General features: G+C 35.9%; 2 protein-coding genes across 3 annotated transcripts in view; both read right to left on the bottom strand.

The window, feature by feature from the left end:
* Positions 1 to 4187: 4187 nt before the first annotated feature.
* LOC112504393 (CSC1-like protein At4g02900) lies at positions 4188 to 13914 on the bottom strand. 2 transcript variants are annotated; one of them, XM_025108338.1, is made up of 12 exons: positions 13763 to 13914; positions 11293 to 11632; positions 10379 to 10540; positions 10158 to 10293; positions 8826 to 8927; positions 8589 to 8708; positions 8409 to 8489; positions 7991 to 8331; positions 7642 to 7887; positions 6673 to 6997; positions 4721 to 4954; positions 4188 to 4635 (listed from the first exon to the last, which is right to left on the bottom strand). In XM_025108338.1, the coding sequence occupies exons 2-12, from the start codon at positions 11604 to 11606 to the stop codon at positions 4396 to 4398; spliced, it is 2301 nt and encodes a 766-aa protein (XP_024964106.1). In that variant the 5' UTR covers positions 11607 to 11632; positions 13763 to 13914; the 3' UTR covers positions 4188 to 4395. The 2 variants fall into 2 exon arrangements, with proteins under 2 accessions (XP_024964106.1, XP_024964110.1); XM_025108342.1 differs by lacking the exon at positions 13763 to 13914 and having other exon boundaries at positions 11293 to 11635.
* Positions 13915 to 17140: 3226 nt separating this feature from the next.
* LOC112504407 (CSC1-like protein At4g02900) overlaps positions 17141 to 25712 on the bottom strand; it is a 9237-nt gene continuing 665 nt past the window's right edge. The window contains exons 2-12 of the mRNA XM_025108351.1: positions 24167 to 24506; positions 23178 to 23339; positions 22324 to 22459; positions 20868 to 20969; positions 20656 to 20775; positions 20476 to 20556; positions 19764 to 20104; positions 19419 to 19664; positions 19004 to 19328; positions 18430 to 18663; positions 17141 to 17667 (exon numbers count right to left, since the gene is read on the bottom strand). Of these exons, the coding sequence (XP_024964119.1) occupies positions 17434 to 17667; positions 18430 to 18663; positions 19004 to 19328; positions 19419 to 19664; positions 19764 to 20104; positions 20476 to 20556; positions 20656 to 20775; positions 20868 to 20969; positions 22324 to 22459; positions 23178 to 23339; positions 24167 to 24480 (2295 nt within the window). The 5' untranslated portion in view covers positions 24481 to 24506 and the 3' untranslated portion in view covers positions 17141 to 17433. The remainder of the gene's footprint in view (positions 17668 to 18429; positions 18664 to 19003; positions 19329 to 19418; positions 19665 to 19763; positions 20105 to 20475; positions 20557 to 20655; positions 20776 to 20867; positions 20970 to 22323; positions 22460 to 23177; positions 23340 to 24166; positions 24507 to 25712) is intronic.

The following is a 25712-nucleotide window of genomic DNA, read 5'->3' on the forward strand; positions in this document are numbered from 1 at the left end:
TATTAGCAAACATTAAATTAATTAGACTATTAATCTTCTTTAGTTACACTCAGTTTTCTTTATTTCTTATAATTAACGAATATATAAATAATCATTATATTTAGAAACTCACTTATATAAATGAAATTATGATTAATATGTATAAGTCTATTTACATAATARTTGAATATAATAATASTATATTTACTAAATGACCAAAAACACGAGTTTCAATCATTTTTTAGTACAACATAATAAGAAAGACAAGATTAACCGAGGTTATTCAAACAAGCATAAGACAACCAAAAGGTATTACCGTAGCAATTGGGGTTATGGATTTTCAGTTTATGAGGGGGGGGGGGGTAGTATGGGACTCGTAGTCGGGGAGAAAACTACCCATTTGATTGAATACGCGAAGTTGGGATCATAAAAGTTAGTCGAGAAATTGTGAAATTGGATTTTATCGACAGTGCAACTCTCGTACTTTGCCAATGTATAACTCACAAACTGTAAGTCGTGATAAGCTCGTATCTTGCAACAACTTTCATGAAGGGTCGAAAGTCAGTTATGACTCTAATTGGCTCGAAACAGTGTGTTTTCGAGGTTGTTTACATTGTATTTGGGATTAATTTTTTTTTTTGTAAAATTCGTATAAAATATATGGATAATCAAAATGAGGTGGGTAGATTCATATATCAAAGGTAATACTGATTCTTATTAATTTAATATATAAATGTGATCATTGATTCATTTAGCTAACTTCAATAATTTTAAAAAAATTATCGTCATCGCGCAACGCGCGATGTCAAACACTAGTTTTAATAGTAATAATAATGGAGTTGGTTTCCGATAAGAATAGTAGTTATCGTGAGAAAGATAAAAAGGGATTCACACCATTTGATCAATCATAATTGAAGATCAATTGAAGTACCCTTATAAACTTATTCATGTATTATTTTGAAACTTAATCTGAAACATTAGATCAATACTAATTAAAAATGATCAATGGTTCAGATTGTTTTTTACACTTTTTATATTTACTGCCACACTATCATTCATCGTAATAATGATAATTAAAATATAGTAATAAATCAACAAAATAAAACAATTTTTAATTGAAAAACACATAACCCGCTCCGTAAATACAAAGCGGTTCATGCTTTAGCTACCGCATCACTGAGAGTTTTTTTATTTGTAGGAATCATTATGTATATTACCGAAGAGTCATTGGCCTAGCAATAGCGAAAAATCCAATTATGTACCTCAGTCAAGAAAATCCCTGACATGGGGAGTCTGGAGCCCGGTCTAGGACAAGGTTTAAAGTCTGATCAGCATGACCTAAAAAATCCATAAAAAACGTAGGCCCAACCTTTAACATTCGGGCCTGAAAAAGCCCAATTAAGCCAGGCAGGTTGACATAGAAAAACCTAATTGGGCCTTTTTTCAACCCGAAAACCTGGCCTAGCCCTAGTCTTAGAAAACCGAACTTTTATTTGCTCACTTAAAACATGCTTCGAAGGCCCATTTCTAGGCCCAAAAAGTTTGGGCCTTATATGTCTCTACCCAATAGTATTTCCGTATTCAATAAATTATAACTTTCATAAAGATCGAGGTTCAAACTTCACCATAGTTGACCTAAGGAGTTTACATATACATGTGTTGTTATATATTGTAAAAAACAACTAGCATTTGAAATTCCAAAGCAACCGCAACATACATTATTTCCCGGTATAAACAATACCATCTTTCCGGTGAAGTATGTTGTCTCACGGGTTGAATTTTTTTAAAAACAGTCACTTTTCATCTTTTTTTTTTATAAACAGACGTTTCGGTCTCAAACTTAGATGGAGTTTGTTTTCTAAGAGGTGCAGAAGTCTGAAGCTTTTATTTCACTTTTGATTGATATGAGGTGGTGCTGAAGTTTGAAATCTCAATCAATAAGCCATTTAGTTTTTGTGAACTGACAAATGTTTGAATTTGTTTAAATTGTCTATCTTACCAATTAGACAATTATAATATTAAAATACATCAAACCTATTTTTTTCAAAAGCCCGACCCAACAACCCCCAAAGAAAAAGCATAGCTTGAAAAAGCCCACTCAAACCTATTTCACACGCAAAGCTGACTGGCCCGACAATTTGAAGAACCTTTGATTTTTTTTTGCTTACTAAAAATGGGCCTCGAAGGCTTGGGGTTCATACACACAAAAACACAGTATATATAAGATTTTGGACCAGATACAAGAAACTGAACAACACAAACCCGTAGTTTTCAAATACGTACTCATAACAACCACCACACAGGAAACCGGACACACTTCTATAGTTCTGGGTTCTTCACACCAACACCCATACTCGATGTACTAACCAACTTAAGCTTCGAACGACTAATAAAACTAGAAACCGTGTCGTTAAAACTATCGCACATAGAGACAGTCGTTTCACCTTCATCATCTGAAGGACATCTCATCTTCATCTTCATACCATCGATATAACTACTATACTTTTCCTCACTAAAAGTCATCTGACCACAATCTCTCTCGTTATTTGAAGAAAAACGCACCAAGTGTTTAAACGGTTTTACGTCAAGAGTTGTGGGAGGGAGCGGAGAAGAGGAAACGCGTTTTTGTGGTGTCGGGTAATCGAAATTCGATGACGAAGGATTTGGAAGATCGTTTTTCTTTGGCAAACGACGACACCTACCAAAAGTGGCCCGGAATATCTTTTCACAGTAACTCGTAGCACGAGGTTTATTTGATCGATCTTTCGCCATTGGGTTCGATCGAGAACTAGTATGAAAGATAGTGAAAGAACTTATGGCTTATTTAAAGAGCTTAATCGGAGTATTTTAACTTGCTAATTGAACACGAGGAAATATGTTATGACTTTTTTTGGGGGGAAGATTCCTGCCTAATCCTTTGACATTTTTCTAAGAGTAAATTACAATTTTAGTCCTTATGGTTTCTACTCATTATCAACTTTGGTCCCTTTTTAAAATTAAGTATAGTTTTGGTCACCGTGATTATCATTTTATTTCACGTTTGGTTCTTCTAAAAAAGATTGTTAACTATAGAGTATTTTGGTCTTTTTACCTTTTATTTTTGTCTTTTTGTTTTTATTAAATTATAATGTAAATTACGATTTTAGTCCGCGGGGTTTGTCTTTTTTTTTTTTTATATACAATGAAAAATATATGAAAGACAGAAAAGGAAAAAAATACAAACCACAAGGACCAAAACCGTAATTTACTTTACTATTTAATAAAACAAAAAAGACAAAAAAAAAAAAGGTTAAAGGATTAAAATAGTATTAAAATAACCGACATTTTTAGCTAGAGTTAGTCAGATGTATTAAAAGCAAAACAAAATGATAACCACAATGATGAAAACTGTAATAAGTTTTAAAAATGTACCTAGTTTGATAATAAATAACAACTATAAGGATCAAAAATGTAATTTACTTATTTTTCTAACGAAAGAAAATTCTACTCACACTTGTAGATGCTTAATTCGGAAAGCTATTTTCTCATGTGTTTAAATCGGTTCCACCTTTATGGTGTATTTTCCTTAATTTAAGCCAAAAAAAAGGACCCATCATTAGGTAGAATGAGATTCCATGTGGTCAAATAATGTAAAATAAATGAATTCGAAGTAACCCGATATCTAATTGAGTTGTAAAAATTTTAAATCGTAGGTATCGGGTTGATATTGTGTTACTATTATTTGAACCCAACCCAACCTGATGAACCCGATATCTTTTTATTTCTTGAATTTTTAATATGATTTTTGAATTTCTATTAATATATACATTAGACAATTTATCATGTATGCTCTTCATATACACATATAATTTCAATCTATTTACATCTCTATATAATTCATTCGTATATATGTTCAGTAACTGTGAACGTATATATGTAAATTGAGAAAATTAACTGAATGTGATATACGTAAGAAATATGGATAAGTTGTATCAAATGGTTGATGATGAAAAAGAAATTATGAGTAGTGAAATAACATAATCAAGGTTAGAAGAATATTTTAATGTACCAAAGTATTAACCCGACCAACCCGTACGGTTTGGATTGGGTTGGGTTGCATCACATGATTTGCCATCTCTAGCCTCGACTATAAAAGAAACGATCCAAATCGATAATAACTCGAAACTAACTCGATCAAAACTCGGAATCGATAATGCAAAACCCTAGAAGTCGAATAATTTTATATAAAGAATGATCGGTTTGAAGTCCCAATGATCGGTTATTGTACATATTCTTTGGTTGGTACATACGTAACTTTTCTTTCACGGTCATCGATCAAACGATTACAGAAACCGCATCGAGTAACGTCTATGAAAAGCATCAAACAATTTTGCAAAGAACACGAAGAAACCGCATCATGGTTCGAATGTACAATCCTTAAACAGCCAATATACCCGACCGTTCATCAGGACTACCTTCTCGAGTGCCAACTTGACTCCCTTTTCGTGAACTCCGTCTTGTAGCAACTACCGGATAATCATCGTCATCATAAACATCCATCGATGTATCGATCTCTCCGTCTTTGAAAACCGGATGTATATAAGCATCTTGGAGATACGATTTCAAGTCCAAATGCGGTTCTGTCGCCCTTTCCAGCGTATCCTTGATCATTGCATCCTGCAATCGAGATTAGTAATGCAATTGTCGTAAACATAAAGGGCAGGTTCGTCTTTTCACACGGGTATCGTTAAAAATTTCTAACCTGTAACGGGAACTTCCGGAATGCAGATTCAAACCGGTTCTTGCAGAACCGGTGGAACCAGAAGGTTAAGACGGGAAGCACCAGAAGGAACGGTGTCGAGTTTGTAGCGTTTTTCGTGCTCAGCAATCCTAACAACGTAAACTGTGAAATTGTCAAACCGATAAGGATACGCCGATTAACATCGGGCCAAAACGATGCCGCACTCTCGTACTTCTGGTGGTACACGTTGATGATCTGATGCCATGAAATAAATGCAAGAAATCAAATGTTAATTGCAATTCAATTCCGTTCACTACAACAAAATCGACTTTACAGATTGCTAAATGTTGTCTAAATGTCCTAATAGACTGCTTTTATAATTATAGTACTAAATAATCGTGCGTCTTATGTAAAGATGTTACAATAAGCTGATAGAACGTTTTTTTGGCATTGTAACAAGTTTTCTAGTACAATATTGAAATAAAGCATAATATTAGTCTTTTTTTATATCACATTATAAATTACAATTTTCGTCCCCTTGGTTTGTTAATATTTCAATACCCATCCCTGTGTTTTAGAAATTGTGATTTCTGTCTCTTGACTAATTCCGACCTTTAAGTACACAGGGACCCCAAAAAAAAAATCATAAGAACAAAAATAGCAATGGATTACAAACAATAGGGACAAAAACCGCAATTTCTAAACCACAGGGACGAAAAATGTAATTTACTCTTTTAAAAAATGTCTAAAAGGCTTGTTAACATCCTAATGTAACACTTTTATATAGGATGTACAATTGTTTGGTCCTATAAAAACAGTCTATTAAGACATTTAAACATTTTTGACGTTCTGATAAAACCAATATTGTAGTGATTGTGGCTGCGTTTGGTACATGAGACGGGACAGGACAGGACGGGGCAAAACTTATTGTCCCATGTTTGGTGCAGCATGGGACAGAACAAGAACTCACTGTCCCACGTTTGGCGCGACATGGGACAAGGACAAAAACTGGGACAAGGTGGGACAACATGGGGAAAAAGAGGTTTTTTCTTGTTCCACCAAAATAGGTGGAACAAGATGGAACAGAAACTAAAATATTACTAATATACCCTAGTTTGATATATAACCTTAATATGATATTTGTTTTAATGGTCATCACCGCTAGTTTCGGCTGCGGCCACCACTATCGGCGGTCACCGGCGGCCACCTCCACCTCCTCTTCCACTACAACAACATCCTCCACCGCCTCCACAACCACTGTCCACCAAATCCATTGCCACCTCTACCATAGTCAACCACCGACCACCACCGTCCATTGCCACCACCACTACCGCCGTTCACCACCATCAACTCATCCTCTACTGCAAACAACCTCCTCTACGACCTCCACGGCCACCACCATTCATTGCCACCTCACCTCCACCATAACCACCACCACCATCTTCATTAAATCAACCACAACTACCTCCTCCACCGTTGTCAACCACCACCACCAGAATCTACCATCTTCATGTCCTCTATAAACCACCGTCGTCCACCAAGCACCAAATGCTTCTACCTCCATAACCACTGTTGGCCACCGACCACCACTGCCCGTTGCCACTAATACCGTCAGCGACCATCACCTCCACCATAACTAAAACCACCTCCACCAACACACTACTACCATCAATTATATCAATTTTTTCATTCAAATTTGGTACAAATATAAAAATTATGTACAAATATTTATAAATTAAATTCTTTAATTATTTACTTTATCCGTGTTAATTATAACTATTATATAATATTTAAAATCATCAAATAACTTTTCGAGGTAGCTTCTCTAGTTCTGTCCCGTCCAGTCCTGGTCATACCAAACACCAGACATACTCCTGTTATGTCCAGTCCAGTCCTACCCTCTTGTCCTGTCCTGTCCAATTATGTCTGCGTACCAAACGCTACCTAAGTTCAAACAGCATAAACCATGTTACCTGATGACGGAAAACCAGGTACGAAAAGGCAAAGAAGACGATGATGAACGGGAGAAGTATCGGGGTGACGGTAGAGTACACGAGTCCAAGCAAGAAGTACAACTGCATACGAGGCTCCGTTACGGGCCAAAGCAGCGAACCGGGATCCATGGCCTCCTCTCTATCCTTTTCGGTTTTCACCAAGAAAATGTTCTTCAAGTGATACATAACCAACGGAACCAGTCTCAAGATCTCCGCAGCGATACCCGCCCAACCATCGACCATTATGTACGTGATGAAGAACGTTGCTTTCATAGGAATCGACACACCGACGGTTTTAGGAATCCTGGATCAAGTAGCGAAACGATTTCAATATATGGTTTTGATAATGTAGGGACAGGTTCAAATCAGAACCATAAATGTTTTGAGAACCTAGGAACCAACTATTCAATATGCATTTTCATTATTCATTACATTCTTCGTGAATATCTCATTACAACAAAACCGATTATAGGATGCCTAAAATGTAGAAGCATCCTAATACTTTATAGGACTTAAGTTTATAGTACCAAAAAGCGTGATATCTAAAATTGTTACAATAGGTTTATAAGATGCTTTTCGGCGTTTTAACAAGTTTTTACGACGCTTTTAAAATAAAGTGTTGTATCAACTATTTCATAAAAACACTATTCGAAAAAGTGTCCTATAAAAATAGCTTATAGAACACTTTATTTTAAAAGTGTCGTATAAAATAGCTAATCGGACAATTTATTTTAAAAGTGTCCTAAAAAACTTGCTAAATCGCCAAAAAGCGTCCCATAAGCCTATTGTAATGTTTTTAGATAGGACGCTTTATATTTTGGTCCTATAAACCTAAGTTCTACAAAGTATAGATAATATTCATTATAAATAGTTGGTTCTCAAGTTCTCAAATTATTTACGGTTCTCGTTTGAGCCTACACCCATGGGACGAAAAGGGTGACAACATACTCAGATGGTGACTGATTCAAGAACTCTTTAAGTTGCTCAAGAGCGGTTCCGGCTATAATGCTTCCGAAAAACACGTTCACGAGCAAAAAAAGATGAAATTTTCCCGCGGATCTTGCTTCCAAAGCCGAGAGTGCCGTGAAGCCTTCGATTTTCGACATTGCCATTAGAATCATCGGGAGAATGATGAGGAAGAGCTTCAACACGATCCCAGGAAGAAACCCTTGAATGACGGATTTGATAGATCTCCTGTGACAAATGGGAAAAAAAAACTCGATCAAGAAAATCCAAGATTCACAAAAAAGATACGGTTTTTGTAAAGATGGTTTCGATCTATGAAGGTTTTGCTTACTTATTGATAAGGGGTTTCAAAAAGGGAACAACTTTCTCGATTGATTCAATGTTGGCCAGGGTTTGAACAAGTGCGATCGGGACTATGAAACAGAAAGTAAGACCGAAAAGAGCACCAGCCATGAGCAATCTTCGCACGTTGAGTTCCACGAACGGTATGGCTAAGTTGTCCCAATAAACGTCCCGTGGTTCTGGAGCCCAATCCGTGAGCCAACGAGTCGGGTTCCGTGTTTGTTGTGTTTGAGCACAAACGGCTGCACCCCACCGTGATCTGAATGAAACAAACGCAGCTGGGACTACAGCTTTTGGGTCACCGATTACCCTTTCTCGTTCTTCGACTTCCTAGTTACCAAATCGTTCTACGTTAAACATTATTTATAGACGGAAAAAATCAAGAAATCTTGATGATGAACACTTACTTCTGTGCTCAACTTATCGATTTCATCGGTATAGTACTTAATTGCATCGATCTTCTTTCCCCAAAGACCCCAAAAACCTGTCTATACAAATAACTAAACATGAAATTACAAACTTCGAAAATTACAAACAAACCAAAGAACCGAGAACTAGATGAAACAAGACGATTTCTAGCCACAAACCTTCGTGGTTGGCCTTTTATCGGGGTTTCTCTCGTGCTTATTGGTGTAGTAGATCAGCCGATTATGCAAATGCTTCTTCTGAGCCACCATTTTCGCTAGCTTATTTGCATTATACACCACCTAGGATTCAAGAAATAGATATTTAAGTTGAATCTAGAAAGTGATTCATGATAAAAGTTTCGGAATTGCGTAGAATCGGTGGATCTGTAATCCGAGATCATCGAGAAGGATGCAAACCTGATGTGAAAGATATTGATCAGGGTGATTGACACGAAAGAAATGGTCAACATGGTCACTAACGGATTCATCAGGATCTGGGGGGACGTTTCTCACGAGAACCTACACAAGGAATAGAAACAATCAAAGCCCCATCTTTTTCTAAAAGAAAAATAATCAAAACCCACGTACTCTTTTTCCAGAATGTTAGAGTCCCGTATCGGCTAGAGTCTGACCAAATCTCCTCAATATATATATATATATATAGAGAGAGAGAGAGAGAGAGAGAGAGAGAGAGAGAGAGAGGGGAAAACCCCAAAAAATGAAAAACTAAAGAACACCCTAATAATTGTTCATTTGTACAGTATGCACATGTGCATACAAGTAATTGAAGATGTTTTGTGGTTTCTATGCACGTGTGCATGTTATGCCCATGTGCATACTGAAAAAATTACTTACAAATTACTTGCACCTTGGTAACCGTTCATCTGGACGGTATGCACATGTGCATACAAGTAATTGAAGTTGTTTATTGGTTTTTATGCACATGTGCATGTTATGCACAAGTGCATACCAGACAAATTGCTTACAAATTACTTGTATTCACCGTCGAAATGAACGCTTACCAGGATGTTTCTCAGTTTTTGATTTTTTTGCGGTTTTCCCCAAAACCTGAACCTATATGTGTGTGTTGGAACCTCCATTCTCTCTTAAAGGGCTCTTCTGGAGAGTAATCTAATGGGGTTCCACATATTCACACTCTAGTGCAATCTGTACCTATCTAGCCCCCTCTCGACACTTTTTTTACAATCTTTGCCCATCTAGCCTCCATTGGAGGGGGTGTGTTAGAATCCCACATAAACTAGACTTGCACCATTTCTCCTAACACATATGTTGGAACCTCCGGTCTCACCTCAAGGCTCTTTATATGAGTAATCTAATGGGGTTCCACATATTCACATATAAGTATCAGAGCCGAAGGTCTATCACTCTAAGGACTTGACACTCTTGGGAAATCTATACCCATCTAGCCCCCTCTCAACACTTCGGGACAATCTTTGCCTGTCTAACTCTGTTAGAGGGGCCGTGTTAAGAGTCCCACTTCGACTACATATGTTGGAACATCTATTCTCTCCTCTAAGGGATCTTTTGGAGAGTACTCTAATTATGTTCCACATATTCTGTAACATCTCAGGCCAACTCTACCAGATATTATCCGCTTTGTCCACACCTGGACTCACGGTTTTAAAACGCGTTTGATACCTTATGAGGCAACTTTCGTTCCCCTTCCCAACCAATGTGAGATCTTACATATTCTCACACAGAAAATGTGTACCAAAACATGAAACTCACCGTAAATTGATCCGGACGACGGTTTTCAGAAGCAAGGAAATGCAACCTCATGTCAGTTACAATTTTGTATTCCTTATAAAGAACGTAGCATGTCCAAAATGTGAAGACATACGCCATTGCTATATGTGCAATTAACCTGATTAAAAAAAACGTTTCAAATGATCAAATGCATAGAGTTGAGTAGTTTGGTTTGACGATTCTTAAACGAAAAACTTCCAGACCTTTTTGATGCAGCCGGGACATTGGATATCGAAAACTTGTCGATCTCACCAAATGTTATATCTTTCATATTAAGGCTCACTATCTTGAAATTTTCGCCAGTATAATTGACGGGTAACAACACAGCAAAAGCAAGTAGAGCAATAGGAACAAATATCTTCAAGCTGCGTATAATTATCGACATTAAATAGGTGAAAACTAGCAACGAAACAATCAGTTTAAAGGGGTTTTCTAGTTAAATGACCTTTCTGACCTTCTGACCGGTTAAAATATGCAGCTGCTTTTAACAGTATAATGGCTAGGAGGGAGGTTCAGAGAAAACCCCAAAAAATTGAAAAACTAAGGAACACCCTGGTAATTATTCATTTGGACGGTATGCACATGCAAACAAGTAATTGAAGTTGTTTCTTGGTTTTTTATGCACGTATGCATGTTATGCCAGGGACAGACCCGGCATGGTGCCACCGTATTATTTCTCTGTCGAAAGTTAAAAAAAATTAGGTTCGTGAAAAGTGCAACCATATTAAATTGTTGTGTGACACCATATGTATTTTGAAACTACATTTTCTTTGGTAGAGCTGGTTTGCAAGGCTCTTCTTCCACCCCAGACCCAAGTTTGAATCTTGTTAGTGTCATTTTCTTGGTCAAATGGTGCCACCTTTTGAAATTTTTTCCCTATATTTGTTTCTTATAGTCAAATGGTGCCACCGTTTGAAATTTTTTTTGGGTCCGTCTCTGTGTTATGCACATGTGCATATCGTCCAGATGAAAGATTACCAAGGTGTTCCTCTGTTTTTTTTTGTGGTTTTCCCCAGAACCTGACCCTAACGGCTAGAAACCTGTCAAAAGGTCATGGATTTAAAAAGCACTTGTCGGGAGGTCGTTTAATTGAATAACCCTCGAGAAAAACACTCACCCAAGAAGATAGATTCGAATGTAGACAGCAGAATCAAGGCCAGCATGATCTATAAGCTCAGGTTCTGGCATTCGTAAAGCAGCAGGCACCCAATTCAAGAATCTTAGATACATTCTGAAATCTAGATTAACGAACTTCTTTACAAAAGGTCCCGAAGTGCTTGGAGTTTCTCGTATGCCTTTGAGATACCATTTTGGGAAGTAAACTCGATCGTTGATGGGTTGAAGACGCAAGATTGCAAATGCCACAAGAAATATTAATGCGGATAGACTGTTAATGGCGGCAGACACAGTGATATCCGAAACCGTAGCCATTTACTTTCTTGAAGATAAAACGCTACCTACAATTCAAGTGGTAAGGCGTTTAGATCAGCATGGAAGAGATCTACATGCAATTTTATAGCAAAATGACCATTATACTTGCTTCTCATTTTCATTAAGAACAAGGGACCGCCCATAGCGCGACACGAGGCATATTCATTAGAAATATGGGCGTGTTATTCATACATGATGAATGTGTGATTCATGATGAATAACAAGCCCATATTCATCATGAATGTCTTATTCACAATGAATATTCATCCTGAAGAAGGGCACATGGCGCGCTGTGGGTGGTTCCCACGGAAAACATGATCTCAACTGAACTTTCCTCTACTTGCTAAAATGCTAAAAAGAACCTTAAAGTACGACAAAGTGAGATTTTGAAACCATCGCAATTCTAGAATCTTTGCAAACAAACCATCGTATTTCTAGTTATCTTTGTACTCACTTGGATTGTGTAAAAAGTCACAAACACCAAAAAATCTTGGCTTTTGTTCAATGGTAGGTAAAGATTCACAACTAATTAGGGAACCAATCTCAAAAGTCAAACTCCATTTCATGGAAAATGAGTGATTTGCTCTTGGAATCATCGTACTTGCCTTTTTGTTGCAAAACAAGTCATTGTTTTTTTCATAAGAAATGCAACAAAAACACCGGCACAAGAACAATATTCTTCTTTTTGGCATGGTCTAACAAACCCACAAATTGTTCACAAGAAAATAGTGAATTTGGAGAAAAAAGGCCCGAAAACTATGGTTTTTTAACATTTTCACAAGAAACACAGTTAGTTTAGAACGAAAACCAAAAAGTCAATCACTTTTGTCTAAAATTGAAGCATGGTCAAGTAAACCCGCAATTTGGACAACAAACACCATGCAAATATCATATTCTTGTTTCCTTAAAACCATATCAAGAGTCCAAAATGGTTTCTTTAATTTCTCTTTTCTAAAAGTGGGAAATCGAAGCAACGGATTTAGAAACACCAAAAACTCCATAATCTCAAAAGATAAGAACATACCCAAATGGCCAAATATCATATTCTTGTTTCTTGAAACCATATCAAGAGTCCCAAAATGGTTTCTTTAATTCTTTTTTTCTAAAAGTGGGAAACCGAAGAAACGGATTTAGAAAACCAACTGCATTTAGACCATACCCAAATATCATATTCTTGTTTCCTGAAACCATATCAAGAATCCCAAAATGGTTTCTTTAATTTCTTTTTTCTAAAAGTGGGAAACCGAAGAAACAGATCAAGAAACACCAAAAACAGAAACCAATTGCATAATCTCATAAGATTACAACATATGATACACTCCAAAAAAGACCTACAATCATATATATATATATATATATATATATGGCTTGGTTTGCATTTTATCCCTCCCCTGTGTATATATATATATACACACACATATATAACATCCCTCAAGACTCATAAAAAATCCCATTTTTATTGGTTTTTTGAACAAGAGTTTATTGGGTTTCCAAGACTCACAATCTTGAATTACAATCCCTAACCACAGTTCATGTTCTTGTCTCTTAAAAACTAAACCCAACATATTCATTAATGAATCATCAATTCCATTCAAGTGGGAAATCTAAGAAACACAGAAAAAAACAGAAACAAAATAGAAATCAACTGCATAACCTCAAAACATTAGACCATAATCACCTTCTAAATCACAAGAAAACACATTATATACCTCAAAACTAAAAAAAAAAAACCCTTTTTATTGGTTTCTTGAACAAGATTTTATTGGGTTTCCAAGAATCACAATCTTGAATTCCAATCCCTAACCAAAGCTCATATTCTTGTCTCTTAAAACTAAACCCAACATATTCATTAATGAATACTCAATTCCATTCAAGTGGGAAATCTAATAAACACATAAATAAACAGAGAACAAATAGAAATCAACTCCATAACCTCAAAACATTAGACCATAATCACCTATTGAATCACAAGAAAACCCTCAAAAACACACACAATAATACTCCCAAAAATCCCTAAATATTTCTCCTACATTCCTCAAAAACCCAAAATAAATCAAGGGTTTATTAGTACCTTAAACAAACAACACTTATTTGGGTTCCAACGAATCAAAAATCTTGAAATACAAAAAAAAAAGATCAAGACTTCGTTACTTTACCTTTTCCTTCAGCAATAATTTAGATGCATGCAACAAACAAAAGGGTTCATTGGGTGTAGATTTGTTTCAGGTCAGGGCGGCGGGCGGCGGACGGCGGAGGAAAGGCGGCAACCACCGGCAAGAACGAGGGAAAACAACGAGTTTGCCACTAACAGATGTTTAGAGCATAACCGTTGTGTAAGAAGAATACGTACATTTTTTAAAATTCCCTTTGCTCCATTTTCTATGTATATTTAGCAGAAGTGGTAACCAGAACAAGAAAGTACCGATTTAACACGGATCTTTATTTATTGTTTTTACGTGTTAATTAATCATAAAATTAATCATTTAAATATTGAATCTTGATAAATAATTAACGTTAAAAATAATGATTCAACCGAAATTAAAATAAATAAATAAATAAATAATCTTTAAATTTAATCTATGCTCCCTTTTGCTAAGTTTAACGTCATGTAGAAAATCAATTAATCTGTTAATTAAAAAATTTATATCTTCTTTCTAAAAGGTCAGATGTTCAAACCTACTAATGGTGAAGAGGAGGTGTGAGTTTATTTGTTGCATTTGTCGTATATAAAATATATTATATACTTCAAAGAAAAACATATCTTTCCTTTGAAAATATGTGTATTTATAGCGTATATTTTTTTTTATTAAGATTTAAGGGTTTTATTAGATTTTAAAAGCGAACGATGCAGCTTTTTATCCTTACTTAGATTCTTGAAACTGTCGTTCACGACAATAGTTATTCAGTATTTTCGTAACGAAACTATTATAAACTAGTGAATGCCGAAAAATTGCCAAGACGTGTAAATCTCGTGTTCGTTTAGGTATGTACTAATTAAAACCATGTTTTTATAATAATAATTGTAATACGACGTGTAAAGTACAACTTTAGTCTCTAAGATTTAGTGAAATCTTTAAAAATAGGACTTAAATTTTAATAAGTTGACTTTTCATCCTCAGGGTATGCATTTTGCTCTGAAAACGAGACCTGGCTAGTAACTCCGTCTAATTCATTGTTTAGAATCAAGGGTAAAATCGTCCAACTATATATTAAGCCTCACTTTCAAATACATTAAACCTCAGGGACCAAGTCCATATTTTACTCTCATTATTAAATGAATAAATAAGTATATAGAATATATATATATATATAGGGGCTTAACTGTTTAATTATTTAAGAACTCTATATATTGTGATAAGCGTGAGAACTATTACCTCAAAGTATTATTTCACACAGGGACGTTCCAATCTTTTTGGAGGTCCTACTACATTCAAAACTTTTGATTACATTGCATATATGAGATAACAAAAAATATATGTTAAGAACAAAAATGGGTTAAACCTAAAACGATTAACAATCTAAAACTAAACCTCATAATGATTTGAACCTAAAACCAAACTATTAATGGTTTGAACCTAAATAATTTCGCTTATAGTTTTACACAGGTCGATAAAAAGACCATAAACACGTGTAAATTTGGGCCCCAAAATTTCGGAGGTCCTGTTCAAAATATCACATTTAACATGCTAAGGAACGACCATGATTTCACATGATTTTTTTCTCATTTAAAACATATGTTTGTTTCACAAAGTGTTTGTTTCATATGTATACAGTTCACATTAATAAACTTTTTTATATGAACTTTTTTACATGTAACTTTTATTTCACAAAAAGGCTAAAAATGTTCATATTACAAAACAAATACATGTAAAACAAATATATGTTCATCAATATTCTAAATCATAAACTTAGATGATAAAATATCATATGATGCACCAGTTCTCAAAGTTATCACAATTTCATTATTAACTCTAATAATTTATATAATTGATTATTTTTAACCTTAAAATAAAAACAAGTCATACATATTTAAGAGTAAACTACAATTTCAGACCTTGATATTTAGTAAAATTTTCGAAAACAAGACATTAAACATGATTTAACAGAGAAATTAGACGTTATTAACAGTCATGTCTCACTTTCAGAACAAAATACAAACCTAAAGGATGAAAACTGAACTTATCAAAACTTATGTCCCACATTTAAACATTTCACTAAAACTAAAGGACTAAAACTGTAATTGACTCTATTATTTATAACGTTGTTGTATGATGCTCCCATGTGTCGCATTATGCGGGAAAATGCGTGTGAAGCTTTGTTTGAGGAAGTCAACCTCGTAGTTGGCACCTGGCCAATGCCAACGGCAACTTTTAGGGGATGACCCTTTCTTATTTTTTATCATTATTTTATTTAAATTTAAAATCCTAAAAAAATAAAAAAAAGAATTTTATTAAAATTATACAGAAATTACATTTTATAAGATCGTCTAAGCAAGTCGGGTCAAGCCAAGCACGTCGGGTGCCTTATGTCAACACGACACTCTCAAGAACGTCTAGGCAAGTCGGGTCAAGCCGAGCACGTCCAATAAAAAAATTTCTCAAAATAATTATGTCATATCCAGTCACTAGCCCTGCTTACGACATCCGGAATGGTTGGACGTAAAGCGTCTGTAGGTGGCTTTTTAAGTCCGCCCCATATCGCCACACAGAGGACATGGGGATGTAAAAAAAAGGGATCCTATCAGCAGACAATATTTAAGTACCTAAAAAGACCAGTTATATCAGAGTCATTATGTATATAAAAATTTAATATGTTTTAATTTCATTTGTTAGACAGAAATAAAACGTATGATTCGTCTTTAAAATACGTGTAACAACTGTAATGTTTTAAAATTAGAATTTAGTATTGATGGATGATAACAAGAAAATTGGCATGATGTAAGTCATAGAATCTAACAATGCAATGCTTTAATATAATAATGTATGTATGTATGTATGTATGTATGTATGTATGTATGTATGTATGTATGTATGTATGATATGTTGTATTAGAGACGGTAAAAAATCGGTTTTGGTCCTATCGATGTTATAATACGAATTTATATGGTTTTGAGCAAATATAAAAAAGTTCATTTTTTGTGTAATTTCTTTAATTCAATTTTTCAGTGTAATTTAATTTAGATTTAATGACGAAGTAATATATTTTTGTTTTAATAACATATTTTTTATAAAGATAATAACTAAGTATTCTGTTAGAACTCAAAAATTATCTTAATTATATTTTAGATTTTATATTTAAAATAAGAATTTTATCTTGTATTTGATTATATTTATCAACAGTCGCTTATACGAATTGAAACATGGAGTTTAATAAGTTGTACTTATGCACAAATTTACTTATAATCTTGAATTTTAAGTAATATACATCAATAAGCAGTATTTCATATATAAAAGATGGTTTTTAAAAGTTTTTGCAAGTGCTTTATAATATAGTATAGATAAAAACTTAAAAAAATTGAAAAATAGGTCATATATAGTCCCAAACTGGATCTTGAAATTCCATGAAATTTATATCCAGTCCCGACCGTCGAGTCATAATGAGTCCCGTGAATCTTGTGATGAACGGGTATTTCGACCCAACAATATACACGATTACCCAAACCGACGCAATCCAATCCGTAACTCATTCGAAGCACGGAAATTTAAATCGCAACTTATTGATTGATATAAACAATGTACATATTCTTTGGCCATTACTTTCCTTTCATGGTCATCGACGAAATGATTCTCGAAACCAAAATCATCGTCGTGATTCAAATATATGATCTTTAAACGATTGAAATACTCGTCAAATCAACTGAAGGACTCCCTTGATCAGTTCCGATTTGACTCCCATTACGCGAACTCCGCTTTGTAGCAACTAATGGGTACTCGTAATCTTCAAAATCATCAAAAACCGCTACGTCTTTGAAAACTGGATGTATATAAGCATCCCGAAGATATACTTTCACATTCAGATGCGGTTCTGTCGCCTTTTCGAGCGTATCCTTGATCATTGCATCCTGTAATTCACATCAACATCAATATTAATGTTACTGTAAGAATATGTGAAACCCCATCAGATTACTCTCTAAAAGAGCCCTTGAGAAGAAAACAAATGTTCCAATATATATATATATATATATATATATATATATAGAGAGAGAGAGAGAGAGAGAGAGAGAGGGGTGAAATGGTCCAAGTCTAACTATTATGGGACTGACTGTTTGTTAGCAGCTTAATGGACTCACAACTTTTTCTGTCAGCTATACATAATTGTTTGGTAGTTGCTTAATGATATAGAAAGTGACTTATTCAGTAAGCTTTTAGAGGGTAGCTTTATGCAGAAAGCCAAGTTTTTTTTTTTTTCCAAACCTGCCTCTTCCAATTAAAGGAGTAGCTCCTTCCATCTATGAAAAAACTCTCCAAACAAAAACCTTCCTAATTTATATAAATAGATTAATCCACACAGACGACTTTATCCATATAGAACTTAATGGAAAACCAACCAAGCAGCCAATAAGAGCATCTCCAATAGATTCTTCTCCAAAACAGATGATCTCCATTTTGGAGAATCTTTTGGAAATGCTCTAACACGCCCCCTCCAACAGACGCTAGACGTATCCAGATCTCTCGGAGTGTCAGGTTCCTAAATTGTTAGACATTTGCTCTGATACCATGTAAGAATTTACATGTGGAACCCCATTAAATTACTCTTCAAAAGAGCCCTCATAATCGTAGGGTGGTCTTATTTTTCGAGATGGGTATCGTTAAAGATTTCTAACCTGTAACGGGAATCTTCGAAATGCAGATTCGAACCGGTTCTTGCAATACCGATGGAACAAGAACGTTAATACAGGCAACACGAGAAGAAAAGGTGTCGAGTGTACTGCATCTTTCGTGCTCAGAATTCCCACCAGCAGAAACTGCGAAATAATCAAACTAATAACTATACGCCGATTAACATCCGGCCAAAACGATGCCGCACTCTCGTACTGCTGGTTGTACACGTTGATGATCTAATGCAAAAAATTAAATGTCAGTCGCAATTCAACTCATCGTGTTTTCATACCCTACAAATAAATCGGCTTTATAGGACGCCAAAATATGACTATAATAAACTGTTTTATTCGGTAAGCTTTCAAGGGGGAGCTTTATGCAGAAAGCCAAGTTTTTTCCAAACCTGTCCATCCTAATCAAAGAACACGCTCCCCTTATCTATGAAAAAATCCTCCAGACAGATTAATCCACACATCAACTTTATCCATACAGGACTTGATGAAAAACCAACCAAACAGCTAGACATATTTGGCGTCCTATAAAGCCGATTTCATTGTAGTGAAGAAGAAATCATGTTACCTGATGACGGTAAACCAAATATGAGAAGGCAAAGAAGACGATGATGAACGGGAGAAATATCGGGGTGACAGTAGCGTACACAAGTCCAAGCAAGAAATACAATTGCATACGAGGCTCAGTTACGGGCCAAGCCAACGAACCAGGATTCATTGCCTCCTCTCGGTCCTTTTCGGTTTTCACCAAGAAAATGTTCTTCAAGTGAAAGATAATCAACGGAATCAGTCTCAGAATCTCTGCCGCAATTCCAGCCCAACCGTCAACCATAATGTACGTCATAAAGAACGTTGCTTTCATCGGAATCGAAACACCGATAATTCTCGGTATACTGCATCAAGAATCAAGAATTGAAGACACGGTCAAAATCGGGTTTGACTACATAAAAGGGATTTGAAATTTGAAAAGAATAACAACATACTCGGCTGGTTTCTGATTCAAGAACTCTTCAAGCTGCTGAAGAACGGTTCCGGCTACTATGCTTCCGAAAAACACGTTCACGATCAAGAAAAGATGAAACTTTGCAGCGGATCTCGCTTCCAAAGTCGAGATTGCAACGAATCCCTCGATTTTAGACATTGCCATTACGATCATCGGAAGGATGAGGATGAAGATCTTCAAAACGATCCCGGGAAGAAACCCTTGAATGACGGATTTGATAGGTCCTCTGTGACAAATGGGAAAAAAACTCGATCAAGAATTCAAGATTCGCAAAAAAGATTCGATTTTGGTAAAGATGGTTTCGATCTATGAAGCTTTGGCTTACTTATTGATAAGGGGTTTCAAAAAGGGAACAACTTTTTCGATTGATTCGATGTTGGCCAAAGTTTGAACAAAGGCAATCGGGATCATGAAAAAGAACGTAAGACCGATGACAGCGGCAGCGATGAGCAATCTACGCATGTTGAGTTCGATGAAAGGAATGGCTAAGTTGTCCCAATAAACGTCTCGTGGTTGAGGAGCCCAAGTCGTGAGCCAATGAATGGGGTTTCTTGTTTGCTGCGTTTGAGCACAAACGGCTGCACCCCATCGCGATTTGAACGAAACAAACGCAGCCGGGACTACGGATTTCGGGTCACCGATCACCCTTTCCCGTTCTGCTACTTCCTAGTTTACCAAATCATTAGATGTTAAAAAAAAAAACTACACATTTATGCTCGACAATCAGACACTACAACAAAATTGGTTTTATAGGACGCCAAATATGTCTAAATGTGCGTCATATGTAGAAGTGTTATGATAGGTGTAAAAAAGCCGAGCAGAGTAGTAGGTTATTCGAGCTCGGCTCAAGCTCGAATATTTTTCGAGTTATCGAGCTCGATGCTCGTTTACGGACTCGTACTCCCACGATCGATTAACTCGTTTATGGCTTGATGTTGATAACTTTTTGTATTTTTATTATATTATGACACTTTGACACCTATAAAACCGATTTTGTTGCAAGAAAAACTTGATAAATCTTGACGATTCACGCTTACTTCTTTGCTCAACTTCTCGATCTCTTTGGTATAATAATCGATTGCATCGATCCTCGTTCCCCAAAGACCCCAAAAACCTGTCTATATATATATAACTAAACATGAAATTACAAACCGGAAAGTTATAAACGAACAAATAACGCAAAATGAGAGGTAACGAGACAATTTCGAGCCACGAACCTTCGTGGTTGGTCGTTTATCGTGTTTTCTCTCGTACTTATTGGTGTAGTAAATAAGCCGATTATGCAAATCCTTCTTCTGGTTCACTATTTTCGCGAGCTTATTTGCATTGTAAACCACCTACGATTCGAAAAATTAGATATTTACGTTCAATCTACAAACCTGATTCGAGATAAAAGCTTCGGAATTGCATTGAAGGACGCAAAATAAACCTGATGTAAAAGATATTGATCGGGGTGATTAACACGAAAGAAATGTTCAATGTTTTCGCTAATAGTTTCTTCAGGATCCGGGGGGACGTTTCTCACAAGAACCTACAAAGAGAACGTAATAACAAGTTAGAGTGACGTTCAAGGAAAACCCCCCAAAAAATGAAAAACTGAGGAACACCTGGTAACCATTCATTTGAACGATATACACATGTGCATACAAGTAATTGAAGCTATTTTTTGGTTTCTATGCACATGTGCAAACCGGACAAATGACTTGTATGCACATGTGTATACCGTACAGATGAATGGTTAACAGGGTGTTTCTTATTTTTTTTATTTTTTTGCGGTTTTCCATTCAACTAATAAGTTAATAGGACACTCACTACAATAAAATAGGTTTTATAAGACAACAAAAATATTTGAGTGTCCTAATAGACTACTTTATTCGGCTTATGTTTATAAGACCAAGCACTTGTGTGTCGTATTTAAGGGTGTTGTAATAAGTTTATATGACGATTTTTGGCGTCTTAAAAAGCTTTTTATGACGCTTTTGGGCGTCTTAAAGAGCTTTTTATGACGCTTTTGGAACAAAGTGTCCTATTAACCCTTTTATAGGATAATAGGACATCACACTACAATAAAATTGATTTTATAGGACGCCTGAAATGTAGAAGCGTTCTAAAAGAATACTTTATAGGACATAAGTTTATAGGATCAAACCAAAAAGTGTCTTATCTAAAAATGTTACAATAGGTTTATAGGACGCTTTTGGGCATTTTAACAAGTTTTTTAAGACGTTTTTAAAATAAAATGTCGTATTAACTATTTTATACGACATTATTTGAAAAAAAGTGTCCTATAAAAAAATGGGTTTATAGGGCACTTCTCAAAAATGTCCTATAGAATAGCTAGTAGGATACTTTATTTTAAAAGCGTCCCAAAAAACTTGTTAACACGCCTAAAAGCATCCTGTAAACATATTATAACGCTTTTAGATAGAACACTTTATAGTTTGGTCCTATAAATTTAAGTTCTATAAAGTATTTTATTAAGACGCTTAGACAATCTAGGCGTCCTATAAAGCTAATTTAAAGCTAATTTTGTTGTAGTGGATCATTTGAAGAAGTGTCTTATAAAACAAGTATCCTATAAAAAATTTGTTTATAGGATACTGCTTAAAAGTGTCCTATAAAAATGCTAAGAGGACACTTTTGAAAGACTTTTTCAAGACGCCCAAAAACGTCCTATAAACATATTACAACACTTTTAGATAAAACACACAAAAGTTTGATCCTATAAGGCAGTCTATTAGGACACAAACACTTCTGGCGTCCTATAAACTCGATTTTGCCACTTTTGGGCGTTCTAACAAGTTTTTAAGGACAATTTCGAAATAAAGTGTCATCCCAAGTATATATTTTCGCTCAGAAAACAAATATCGACACTCGAAACTTACTGTAAATTGATCCGGACGACGGTTTTCGGTGGCAAGAAAATGAAGCCTCATGTCAGTTACAGTTTTGTATTCCTTATAAAGCATATAGCATGTCCAAATAGTGAAGACATAAGCCATTGATATATGCACATATAACCTGATAATAATATCAACAATGTTTCAGATAATCAAATGCATCACAACAACAAAATCAGTATTATAGAACGCAAAAATCTATAAAACCCAACAGTTGTACGTCCTATGTAAATGTGTTACAATAAGTTGATAAGACGTTTATGGGTGTCATAACAAGTTTTTTAGAACAGTTTTGAAATAAAGCATCTTACTAGTCTTTTATGTGACATTATTTGAAATTTTGTCAGTCTTATAAAAAGATGTGTTCATACGATGCTTCTCAAAAGTGTCCTATAAAAAAACTGATAGAACGGTTTATTTCAGAAGTGTCCTAAAAAACTTGTTAGGATGTCCACATTCGTCATACCATCATATTTAACTTATGAAGCAAACTATTAGGACATTTAGGGGTCGTTTACCAAACGCTTACTCGGGTAAGTGTAACACCAAGTCACATTACCTTACCGGATGAATATGGTAAGGATCAATAATCTTACCCGGTAAGAGCGAAACAAGGACCAAGAGTCTTACCCGGTAAGTGAGGGCGACGACTCTTACCACAGTAAGCGCTTACCGGGTAAATTGTTGCATACGATGCCATGTTGGTGGACTAAAATCTTATCTAGTGAGTAAATGATAGTGTTAAATTTTACCGGTAAACGGCCCCTTAGACATATTTGGCATTCTATAAAGCCGATTTTGTTGCAGGTTTGATGGTGATTAAGCGAAACGTTTCAGACCTTTTTGATGCAGGCGGAACATTGGATATCGAAAACTTGTCCATCTCACCGAACGTTAAATCTTTCACTTTGGTGCTCATGATTTCGAAATTTCTATCGGTGTAATTGACGGGTAGCAGCACAGACAAAGCAAGTGCAGCAATAGGTATAAAGATTTTCAAGCTGCATAAAATTATCGACATTAATACGCAAAAACTAGCAATGAAACAATCCGTTAGACTATTCAGGCCCGAAAAGGGGGTCATATGACCTTAAATGAGTTTTCAAATAGAAGCATGACCTTATAAATTTATTTTTAGCTCAACGACCTTCGTCTGGCCTGCCCTTGGTTCACATAGCAGTCTGCCTCCGCCGGCAGACTGGTTCACATTGGTTTGCCTTCGGTGGCAGACTGGTTCACAAAACACTGCCTCTTCCTCTTGGGAGGCCGACTGTTTGAAAACAGTCTGCCTCTTCGGAGGCAGACTGGTGGTTCAAAACAGTTTGCCTCCGGTGGCAGACTGTTTCAAAACAGTCTACTGTTACCAAATTGTGAGATCCCACATCGGTTAGGGAGGGGAATGAAGGTTGTCTTGTAAGGGACGGGATACCTCCTCCTGTATCGGGTGCTCGCCTTCTAAAACCGTGAGTCTACGTGTGGACAAAGCAGACAATATCTGGTACGGTTGGTTAGGGAAGTTACAAGTTGGTATCAGAGCCGGGAACCGCATTGGTGTGTCAACGAGGATGTTTGTACTCCCTGGGGGATTGTGAGATCCCACATTGGTTGGGGAGAGAAATGAAGATTGCCTTATAAGGGACTGGATACCTCCTCTATGAGACGCATTTGAAAACCATGACTCTAGGTGTGGACAAAGCGGACAATATCTGGTACAGTTGGCCGGGGATGTTACAACTGAAAACTTAGTTAATACAGTAGAGGGTCATTTTGCAAAACCGGCTTCTAGAGAAGGTCGTTGAGCTAAATCCCGATCCAAATAAGTACTCACCCGAGAAGATATATCCGTATGTACACAGCAGAATCAAGGCCGGCATGTTCTATAAGCTCGGGTTCGGGCATTTTTAAGGCAGCAGGCATCCAATTCAAGAATCTTAGATACATTCTTATGTCTAGATTGATGAATTTCTTTATAAAAGGTCCCGAAGTCTTTGGATTTTCTCGTATGCCTTTAAGATACCATTTTGAGAAGTAAACTCGATCATTCATAGGTTGAAGACGTAAGATCGCAAATGCGACAAGAAATAGTACTGCAGATAGACTGTTAATGGCGGCAGACACGGTGACATCCGAAACAGTCGCCATTTTCTTTCGAGAAGATAAGAAGCTACCTACAATTCAATTGTAAAAAGTGAAGAACGGTCCAATAAGCGCACAACTTGGACGAATAACACTTAGGGCCTGTTTGTTAACAGCTGAGTGATCTTAGCTGTTTGGTTGGTTTTCAATTAAGTCATGTATGGATAAAGTTATCTGTGTGGATTAATCTGTCTGTATAGATTAGAACGGTTTTTGTTTCGGAGGGTTTTTCATAGATGGAAGAAGCATGTTTTTTAATTGAGAAGGGCAGGTTTGAAAAAGACTTGGCTTTCTGCCTAAAGCTCCCCCTAGAAGCTTACTATCACTAAGCCACTACCAAACATTCATGTGTAGCTATTGGAATAAGTTGAGAGTCCCATTAAGCTGCCAACACACAGGCACTAATGGGACTCGCAGCTTATTTGATCCGTTATACATGACTGTTTGATAGTGGCTTAATCATATAGAAAGCGGCTTATTCAGTAAGCTTTTAGGGGGAGCTTTATTCAAAAAGCCAAGTTTTTTTTTCCAAACATGTCCTCCCAATTAACATGCTCTTACCATCTATGAAAAACCACTTCCAAACAAAAACCTTCCAAATCTATACAAACAGATTAATCCACACAGACAGCTTTATCCATACATGACTTCATGGAAAACCAACCAAACAACCCCTAAGCAAAGATCATGTATTTCTTTAAACAGATTAAAAAGACCCACCAAGGGTCCGTTCGGTTTGATCGAATGTTTTTTAGGGATTTGGATTTCGTGGAAAGATTCGAAATTCGAAGGATTTGTAATCTTTGGTCTATTTGGTTTGTAGGATTTGGAATGGAATTGAATTCAGTACTTCATAGATAATTTAAGTTCGTGGGATTTCTATATCCCATGTTTGTGAAATTTTAACATATTTTAAAATATTATTACAAACAAATCCCATAAAATCCCTTGAAATACCAACTACCTCAATGGGATTTCCATTCCGAACTTTCCTTCAAACCAAACACAAGATTGTAATGAAATTCAATTCCAAATCCTACCGAATTCCGCAAACCAAAATAGACCCTAAAAAAGATCCACACTTTATTGGTTTCTTAAACATAAAAGTAAACTATCAGAGTCCCACATAGGCTAGACTTGGACAAAATCCCCTCTATATATGTCGGACCCTCCCTTCTCTCCTCAAGTGCTCTTTGGAGATCAATATGAGACTTCACATATTCTCAAATTAATCTGCT

Source organism: Cynara cardunculus, assembly GCF_001531365.2.
Source record: "Cynara cardunculus var. scolymus isolate 2C chromosome LG 2, CcrdV1, whole genome shotgun sequence".
Lineage (NCBI taxonomy): Eukaryota > Viridiplantae > Streptophyta > Magnoliopsida > Asterales > Asteraceae > Cynara > Cynara cardunculus.

Excerpts from the sequence above, each read along its gene's own strand:
- LOC112504393 (XM_025108338.1), bottom strand. The coding sequence starts at position 11,606 with ATGGCTACGGTTTCGGATATCACTGTGTCTGCCGCCATTAACAGTCTA. Across the intron at positions 6,998-7,641 it reads TTGAATCAGTCACCATCTGA|GATTCCTAAAACCGTCGGTG; the intron begins GTATGTTGTCAC and ends TACTTGATCCAG. Across the intron at positions 4,955-6,672 it reads ACCTGGTTTTCCGTCATCAG|ATCATCAACGTGTACCACCA; the intron begins GTAACATGGTTT and ends TCATGGCATCAG.